Source organism: Desmodus rotundus, chromosome 2 (genome assembly GCF_022682495.2).
Source record: "Desmodus rotundus isolate HL8 chromosome 2, HLdesRot8A.1, whole genome shotgun sequence".
NCBI classification, from domain to species: Eukaryota; Metazoa; Chordata; class Mammalia; order Chiroptera; family Phyllostomidae; genus Desmodus; species Desmodus rotundus.
In genome coordinates this window covers 9,608,449-9,617,442 of record NC_071388.1, presented here as the reverse complement: position 1 = coordinate 9,617,442, position 8,994 = coordinate 9,608,449, and the positions used below count along the sequence as shown (strand labels likewise).

Here is an 8,994-nt window from a genome sequence, read left to right as displayed (position 1 = left end):
CCTGGACCGTTTTCTCCTTGCAATGGACCCACAGTGCCCCTGCAGGCCACCACCAAAACCTTGGCTTCTTGTGACTGCAGGCTTCCAACATGAGAGCTATCCTTTCCTCCTAATACCTGGAACAGGTGCCCAAAAAGCCAAGACTAAAGCCAGTGTCTGAGAGCTCTGCCTGGCAGACCAAAGCCAGGATATGGGCCTAGTGGAAAAGAGGTCTGGTCTTGAGACCCCTAACTCATCTAAGATCCCAAATGCCTTAATGTAATTTGCAGCCCAGGTAACCTTTACATTCTAAAAGGTTTAAATACTTGTGAGGTTCCTGCTAAGGCTGGCCTCATATCTTTCGGAGGTCAGGGGTCGGGACTGAAGGATCGGAGGTCGGGGCTGGAGCTCAGGACTTCAGGCTGGGACTCGGGACTCAAACAGGGTTACCATTTCTGGTCGCCGAAGAATGACGTAAGAGCCTGGCGTTCCCAACACCGAGCTGCGCAGAACCGGGCGCTGGGTCCGTGGGGCGTTAGGGGGCGGAGCCATCGCGCGAACGGCGGCCCTGGTGGCCCCACTACGCTCGCGCCGTCCCGCCCCCTCTCCAGGAGGCCAATGGGCTCGCAGGGACCGCCCCTAACGACATGGGCCACGCCCCCTGGAGACACACCGCTGCAGAGCCTAAATCCTCCAGGCATAGTTGGCGGGTCCAGGGCCCGGCCGGTGGCTGGGGTCCCGGCGGCTCATCGCTATGAAGCTGACGCGCAAAATGGTCCTGTCCCGGGCCAAGGCCTCGGAGCTGCACAACGTGAGGAAGCTCAATTGCTGGTGAGGCTCAGAATCCGGGGGCCTCCACCCTGCCTGCATCCCTTCTCTGGAGCAGGGATCCCCGCCTGCCACCCCCTCCCTGGGTTGGGGCCGCCCTCTCGGCACCTCCGCCCTGGCATGGGTTACCCCGCCCTAGGTAGGGGCCTCTCCGCTCGGCACCTCCGCCCTGGCTTGGGGCCCCCAACCCTACTTGTCTGCTCTGGGGCGGGGCCGAAAACGGCCTCTATAGGGACCTGTCGGGGTGGAGGAGGGCACCTCCAGCCCAGCTTTTCTGGCTCCTGTCCCAGGCTGGCCTTCCGGGTCCCAAGAGCCCACAGCCTCTGGGAGGTGCTGCCACAAGCTCAGGTGGCCATTGGCAAAGGTCATCCTAGAATTTTCACACTCACACACCCCACCCTTCCTGGTGGTGCCGTTTTGGACACAGGCTCCAAACCTGCTATCCTTGCTTGAAACAATTAGAAGCACCTTGAAGACTTGTTTTGGGGCTTCTAGATAGCTGTAGTGGGACAGATGGTTCCCTCTGTGGACAGGTCTGGTTTCTGACATTGCCACTCATTGGGAGACAAGTCTGCTGATAAGGTGGCAGATCAAGGGGATTAAAACCACTTCTAAGGGAAAGAAAAAAGAACTGAGACACTTCAGCAACAACTTAATCATTTTTGTAACTGAATCCTATGAGAGAGGAGCTGTCCCTAGGCGACCACTGTCTGGGAGGTGATGGCAGGACAGAGGTGCTATGGGGTCAGTGCAGGCTCCGAGGCAGGGTGGTCTAATAGGGCCAAGGCAGGACCAGAAGCGCTTCATGAACTCCTGAAAGAGGTACAGGTGTTCACCAGGGACTCAGAGAAAGGCTTCACGCGTGAGTCTGAACTGGACCAGACTCCCTGAACTGGACCTCAGGAGGGGCGTAGGGAGCTCAGCCAAGAGCAGACCTTCCGGCCCGCTGGGGTCAGCAACTTGACTGCAGCGTTCAGTAAGAACGCTGACTCCTTACTGACTCCTGCTCGTTCAGTAAGGAGCTTTTCTCCTTGCTCTGGCACATCCAGCACTTTGGCCACAACATCCCCTGTCATTCATTTTCGATAATGCATGTCTTTGTTCGGCGTGGGGTGGTCATACCTTCTGTAAGCAGGGAGAAACAACACACTATTTCAGGCTTTTCAAAGTGTTTCATAAGTTGCATGTTTAGCCTTTGAACTTGGCCTCTTATAAAGACTCCTTTGTTTGTTTACGTCGGTGAGGGAAATGATCCTTCTGCCACGGTCTTGAGAATGAGCCGATCTGTGCCCTCCAAGCAGAGCAGCCTCTACTGCTCCTCGGTCTAAGCAACAGCTCTCGGGCACCCAATATATCTGGTTTTGTTGACAATCAACCTGAAACACCTTTTGACACCGTCATCGGTTACCTGGGCAAGCTGTTACTTTACCATTGAAAGTTTATCTTAAAGTTCGTAGGCATTTGTTCTTAATTTTTGGAGGTGTTTTTTAACTTTGTATTAACCTTTAACAAAATTAATGTCTATATGTCTTTTCTTTCCCCAGGGGCAGCCGCCTCACAGATGTAAGTAGTGTGCTGATCCCTGATCTCTAAAGGTATAGCCACTTCCGCAAGGGAATTGTGAACTTGATAGAACAGCACCCATTCAATCAGCCCTGGCCTGGGACTTTGACATTTAGTAAGGCAGAGCCACTAGTTTAAAAAAACACTCTCTAGCGCCCAAGTTTATTTTGCAGTTCCTTTAAACATTCACTTTAAACATGTTACCGAGAGGCTCCTGTGTCCATGTCCACACAGGTCTCCCCAAAGAGGGCAGCCCTGCTCTGACCTGGGAAGGAACCCCAGGGCTGGGCTTACTTTACAGAGAAGTACACTCGGCTGGGGGCCCCTGTGGGTTCCTGGACTTCATATCACCGAGGAGAAGGTTCCCCACTTCAGCTCCTCCTCTTGGTCACATCCAGCTCCATGCCCCCTCCCAGTGGCAGGAAGAGACTGGACCTGGGGCGTGAGGGAACAGTGCACAGAGCTGAGTGAGCTGTGGCTCTGTGAATAGGTTTCTTCTTTCTCTCTCCCTCCTAGAATGAATGCCTGCGACATGCGCACAGTTTGAGTGCCAGTGATTCAGTTCTTATCTACTTTTGTAACTTGAACTGTACCTTTCCTTACAAAGTTGGAATGCGCTGAGCTACTGGGCTGTCCAGAAAAGCTGAGTCCACCTCATGCAGTAGCGGAAGAGCTGCATACTTAGCAGAAAAACAAACAAAACACCACCCTTGCAGCAGGACAAATCCCATTGCACCGTGAGGCATGCTGACCAGACCATGGCTTCGCTGTGGTCGGGGACCATCTAGCTTCACGCCTGGTGAATGGCAGACACCTAGACACTCGGGGGCGGCACCACTCAACAACCTGACGGGTCAGGGAGCTTTGAACCCCTTGAGCCCCTTGCTGCTCTTGCCCCTTGGGCAATCTGAGATCCCATTTTCAACCCTATCAATCCTGCCCAGCTGTGTTGGCAAGAAGGGGCTCAAGTCCTTTTCCTCTAGGGCAGGGACAGCAAGTAGAAAGGTTCTCTGTCCAGTATAGAGGTCATCCAGGTTCCCTTACCTGATGTCCTCGGAGGGCTTCCAAAATGAGGACTGCTCCGTCTTGGTGGCCGGCAGTGTCTGGCACATGGTTTGACGCCGTCTGAGAGTATTAGAGCGCCCGTTTCTCCCCCAGGCTGAGGGAGACTCGGCTGCAGGGTGGAGTAGAACATGGAGCCCGTGCGTGCTTGTGTAGTTAGTGGGACAGGAGGGAAGGGAGTGAGGCCGCTTCACTTAGGCCCGGGAGGTGGAGGTGACAGTGGCTCCAAGCTGTTTCTCTGTTGAGCTGGTAGAGAGACGTGATGTCACAGCGCCAGTGCCCAGCAGTGCTTGCAGCCACATTCTGTTCCTCCCTAGATCTCCATATGCCGGGAAATGCCCAGCCTGGAAGTGATCACCCTCAGGTACCTGAAGGCCTGCTGTCCCTCCAAGCCACTGGGGCTTGAAAGAGAAGGGGGACCCAGAGCATCTGAAAACTCCCGGGGAAGTCTGGGAGGGCTGCTGGCTCCTCCATTCCACCTGACTCCACACTCCTTTCTGGAGCTTCACCTGGGCCTCCCCCTGCCGCGTCCCTGCCCACCCTCGCTTCTGCTCAGTGAGTGCGGCTTCCCAGTGATGATGGGCAGCCACCCTCGTAGTGGCCACATCTGCCCCCAGGGCCTCCCAGCCCCCAGCCTTCTCTGGCCTGTGTCCATCACTGCTAGGAGCTCTGCCACTTTCTTTCTGTCACATGCTCTGTCATTGGTAAGTCACGCCTTTTTGAGTCATGGATTTTAACAGATGAAGGAACCCTTGAGTGAACCAAATCCTGTTGGGATTTCAGGCGGCTGGGGAGTTTGGAGGGCCTGCCCCAAATGCCCTCCTGCCCGCTCTGGGCCCAGGGTGGCGGCCAACCCTGTGGAGCCCTCCTGCGCTGATGTTGGTGTGCCTCCCGCAGGTCCTTGTGTGTAAGGCCTGACAGCGATCCGAACCCTGCAGGGAAGGCAGGCTGTCCCTTTATGGCAGTTCAGAAGGTTCTGGAACTCTCCCTGGGTGTTGTAGTCACAAGCCCTGGGTCCCGTGCAGGCAGGCCCCTGTGACTTACCTTCCCGATCATAGGACTGGCCACCCTGTTTGTCCCTCACTAGCCCTCCGCTCATGCTGCACACCTTCTTCGGTCGCCCAGTGGATGCCCGCACTGTGCTCACGGCCCCCCTAGCCCCGGCCCGAGCCTCTGCGGTCGGTGCCTTCCCATGGAATAAATGAACAAACAGTTTGCAGCTGTGCCCAGGCTGAGTCCCAGCTCTGCCACCCAGGGCAAAGTTCAGGCCTCTGTGCCTCAGTTTCCCTCTCCGTAACACAAGGCAACGCCAGACAGGTGCCCACCGCACTGTCTTTGCAGCGTCAACAGCGTGTCGACCCTGGAGCCCATGAGCCGGTGCCAGCAGCTGAGTGAGCTCTACCTGCGGCGGAACCGCATCGCCAGCCTGACCGAGCTCTCTTACCTGAAGGGCCTGCCACGCCTGCGGGTGCTGTGGCTGGCTGAGAACCCGTGCTGTGGCGCCGACCCCCACCTCTACCGCATGACCGTCCTGCGCAACCTGCCGAACCTGCAGAAGCTTGACAACCAGGGTAGGTGTCCCCACTGAGCGCCCCCAGAAGGGCCCTCCGTCCTCTGCCCCTTCCGCAAACCCCTGACCTCTCAGAGCACTGCAGACGCCTCCTCCTCTGGAGTCCCAGGAAGGAACTCCCCGGGATTCCATGGTGGGGTGCAGCCTCACACGCAGAGCACAGGACCTCGGGTGAACCTCACATGACTTGTTTGTCCCCCCCCCTGCCCACCCACACTGGGCTGTTTTTATTGTTGTTTTCTCTGTTGAGACCACTGTGCCCAAACACTCATCCATATGCCCTGGAACGTACGAGAAGGTCCAGGTGGACCCAACGGTGCCACTGCTGGTCCACGGGGACCCAGGGTGGTGCCCCTGTGCTCCCAGCTTTGGGCTACCTGCTGTTGGCCTCTACCTGTTGGGGTGTGGATGTCACCTGCACCTTCTTTAGGAGCCACAGACAAGCCTCTGCCCTGTGCCGAGAGCACCAGGGCTTTGTGCTCCCACCTCCGGAGTTCCGCCCGCCCCCAGGGGCTGGGCCTTTTCTCAGGTTTGTCCAGCATCCTCTGCGTGCTGGCTCTTAGTCCTTGTCTTACGTGCACAATTATTTTTCTCCCAGGTGAACAATTTTAATATAAATAAACTCCAGGGCAATTAAGTCAAATGGAACAAATGCAGTGTATTCTGTTCCTTTTTAAAATTTAATTTGAGGTTTTTGGTTTGTTTTCTTTTTAAATGAGAATTTGCTTTCGGGAAATGCTGAAATTCAGATTCACAAGGAGTCATTAGCTGCTGTGTGTCCAGCTCATGCCAGGGCTAGGGGTGGCTGTTGGGGTGGATGGACAGACAGCTCTTTTCTAAGGCAGACTGTGCTGAGTGCCCAGCACATGGGGCCTGCATGCAGTGGGGCCCCCCGAGCTTTTGCCCCCTCTCCTTCCCCCCAAAGCTGTGACTGAGGAGGAGCTGTCCCAAGCAGTGATGGAGGGAGAGGAGGTCACAGCCCCCAGCAGAGAGGGCACAGGGAACGGCAGGCCTGAGCTGTCCTATACCCTGAGTGCCATGGACACCACTGCCAAGACCCCAGGGGACCGGCTGAGCTTCGGCGAGGAGGAGGAGGAGGAGGCAAGGTGCGCCAGGGTCCTCTCCTGGGTCCGCCCTCCCTAGGAGAGCGGCCGTCCATGACTCCCCTCTGTGGGGAGGGCGGGGAGCAAGCTGCCCAGGGAGGTTCTTTCTCCTCTGGCCCTCGGTGGCCAAGCGAATGCCCAAGGCAGGGCGTGAGTGCAAGTGCAGAACCAGCCCTGCGCGGGGTGCCTGGAGGTGGGACTCTGGGAGGTGCGTTGGGGCCCCGGGGGGCCAGCTGGAGGAGGGAATGCCGAAGGGAGGAGCCCCCAGGAGAGGGGAGGTGGCGTCTGAGGCTGTTCCCTGATTGTCACGGCTGGTGGGCCACGCTGCAGACAGTTGTTTGCAGAGGGGCCGCCAGGTTAGGTTCGGTGCTCACAGCCGATGAAACCCTCTTTGTTTTCCTGGCGTCTCACACCTGTCATCAGTGTGTAGTGCCCCAACCCTTGACCCTGGGCAGGAGCCCCCAGGGGATCAGAGAGAAACAGTCGCTGTAGCACCCTCCCACCCCCCAGTCTGGTGCCTGTGTCCCTCCAGAAGTAATGTCACGTTGCGGGGGTTTCCCTTCATACGGGGGGATGTCAGGCGTCTCTTCCTCCCTGTGTTCAGAGGCTCTGGGAGGCGGCCCCGCCCAGCCTTCATGTGTTGTCTTTCCCACCATCAGGGCTGAGGGACGGCTCAGCCTGAAGCCTCTGGCCCGGGACCAGTTTCCTTCCTTCCCACAGAGGGAGGCTGCAAGCAGTCGCAAGAACAGGGTAAGTGTGACAGGGTGGCCCTGGGCTGCCTCCGCCCAGAGTGTGGCAGCTGTGGCAGGAGTGGGGTGGGGGCCCTGGACACCGCAGAGACTAACGAAGCCCAGCCCCAGGGGGCAAGGCGCTGCCCAGGTGTGCGGGGACCGCAGGCCTGAGGCTGCAGGGCGAGCCCGAGTCTGTGCGGCTGGAGTAAGGGTGGTGGCAGCATGTTAGTAGCAGAGGTTTGCTGCTATGCATAGGCCTCCCGCCTGCACTTGGCCTGGGGACTCCTCGTCCTGGCCAGGGTGGCTTTGTGTCACCCCACAGTGACCAGGAAGCAGGCCCTGTGGCTCCAGAGCCTTCCCTGTCAGGAGAACGGGTTGTTGACCTAACAAGAAGTGGGCTGCTGGGTGATGTCACCAAAGCCCTGGTCACTTCCAGGTGTCCGCATGCCGCCCATGTCATCCTCGGGCATTTGTTCAGTGACCATTTACAATGCAAAGCTCGGGAGGAGCAGGTGGCAGAGGTGGGTGGGCTGAGGCCCCGTCTGTGGAAGGTGCCAGCCGCCCTCCAGGTGAAGCATTGCCCCAGAGCCTTGGACCCGTGACTGCAGACCAAAGGCCGGGGCTCCGGCATGCCGTGGTGTGGGCAGACCGGCCTTGCTGAGTGCGGCGCTCAGCCAGGGACTCTGTGCTCCCAGGACAACGTGCTGACTGCCATCCTGCTGCTGCTGCGGGACCTGGACGCCGAGGGGCTAGAGGCCGTGCACCAGACCGTGCTTGGCCGGCTGCAGGCCCTGCACAGGCAGGAGCTGCAGGAGGAGGTGGAGTGACCCAGCAGGCACCCTGTGCTGAAGTCCCAGCGTCTTCCCGAGCACCTGGACGATGGGGCTGACTGCCATGGCCACAGCCGGACCCCAGGCTGAGCCCCAGCACACAGGGCTGCGTCCTCAGGAAGCCTCAGCCCGCCCCGGAAGGCTGAGTTCTCTCTCCGGATGGCACCCGGAGAGGGCAGGAGGGGCTTGGGGGCTGGTGGGACAGACCCTGCTCCTGCGCCCTCCTGTGCAGGCAGCCGGACTTGACCCGGGGCCCTTCTCCCCAATAAACATTTTCCAAAGTCTGACCTGGAAGCAGGTTTCCTAAGTGACAGACACGGCATTCTTTGCAAAGCTGAGAGCCATTGCTCATGCATTTTCCCCAGCCAGCCTCTGGCTCAGCCTTGAAGCTGATCCCAGACTCGCACCGGCGGACACGCATAGCACAGCCATGGCCGCCGCCACCACCTTCCACGTAGGGGTGTTCCATTTGGCTGGCGGGCTGGGCGCAAGGCACTCGACTTTGTACGAACCCTGCAGCCGAGCCGAGGGTTTGTGCGGACCCCACATCAGAGGCCTCGCGGGGACAGGCCTGCCACGTCTGCCTGGGGGTCCTGGTGCGGCCGCAGGTGAAGCAGCCAGGTGGGGAAGGGTGGCCTTCTGGAAACTGCGTCTGGAACATTCTCTTCCTGTGGGAAGAGTCACAGGTCTTGCTGTGACACACACGACCAGGTGGGGGTGCTGCAGCCCTGGAGGCCTCCGAGCGCCCCTGAGAGCTGAGGAAGGGGAGCAGCTCGGCCCCAAGCCATTAGAGACAAGTCCCTTCTTATTGCTATGGAAATAGCTGGGGTTGGGGGAGACAGGATGTCATTCGGGTGGGACTGCCCACCTCCCTGTGAGAGCTGAGGGCGCCGGCCTGTGTGAGAGCCTTGCTGCCTCACCAGCCGAGGAGGTGACAGCCACACGTGCAAGGCAAGACACCAGTGCTGGAGTGCCGGCATCTGGCAGACCACGGCCCTCCTGAGTGAAGCTGCACCATGGGGCCTCCAGAGGCTGGCCTGGGGGAGCCCCGGGCACAGGCGGGGGCTTTGTCTGTGGGGCTCTTGTGGTTTGTCAGGACAAGGGGGTGAGCTCTGAGCAGTGGGAGGACAGCAGCCACCACCTGGGGCCATCTGGGAGGGCAGCTGTGTGTGGGTCTTCCCATCTTTATGGGGCCTTGCTCTGCACAAACCTGTGCCTTGGTCAGAACAGGTCGGGGTGGTCATGCTGCATTGCAGACCCCTCCCTTTCCCCACTCACCAGGTGGGGCTCACACCATCTTCCCTCCTGCCTGCCCCACGACCTGGTGC

The 8,994-nt window shown here is 58.9% G+C and overlaps 1 protein-coding gene across 2 annotated transcripts; it reads left to right on the top strand.

Annotated features, from left to right (window-relative positions):
* The first annotated feature begins 640 nt into the window (after positions 1-640).
* Positions 641-7,951, top strand: CFAP410 (cilia and flagella associated protein 410). 2 transcript variants are annotated; one of them, XM_024559969.3, is made up of 7 exons: positions 641-810; positions 2,352-2,370; positions 3,750-3,796; positions 4,774-5,003; positions 5,928-6,108; positions 6,765-6,855; positions 7,532-7,951. In XM_024559969.3, the coding sequence occupies exons 1-7, from the start codon at positions 734-736 to the stop codon at positions 7,661-7,663; spliced, it is 777 nt and encodes a 258-aa protein (XP_024415737.2). In that variant the 5' UTR covers positions 641-733; the 3' UTR covers positions 7,664-7,951. The 2 variants fall into 2 exon arrangements, with proteins under 2 accessions (XP_024415737.2, XP_045052292.2); XM_045196357.2 differs by lacking the exon at positions 5,928-6,108 and having other exon boundaries at positions 6,710-6,855.
* Positions 7,952-8,994: the final 1,043 nt, after the last annotated feature.

What these genes read in the sequence shown, in the direction of transcription:
- CFAP410 (XM_024559969.3), top strand. Translation starts at nt 734, where the DNA reads ATGAAGCTGACGCGCAAAATGGTCCTGTCCCGGGCCAAGGCCTCGGAG. An exon ending in GCAGAAGCTTGACAACCAGG is followed by an intron (nt 5,004 to 5,927) that starts GTAGGTGTCCCC and finishes TTCCCCCCAAAG; the next exon opens with CTGTGACTGAGGAGGAGCTG. An exon ending in GAGGAGGAGGAGGAGGCAAG is followed by an intron (nt 6,109 to 6,764) that starts GTGCGCCAGGGT and finishes TCCCACCATCAG; the next exon opens with GGCTGAGGGACGGCTCAGCC.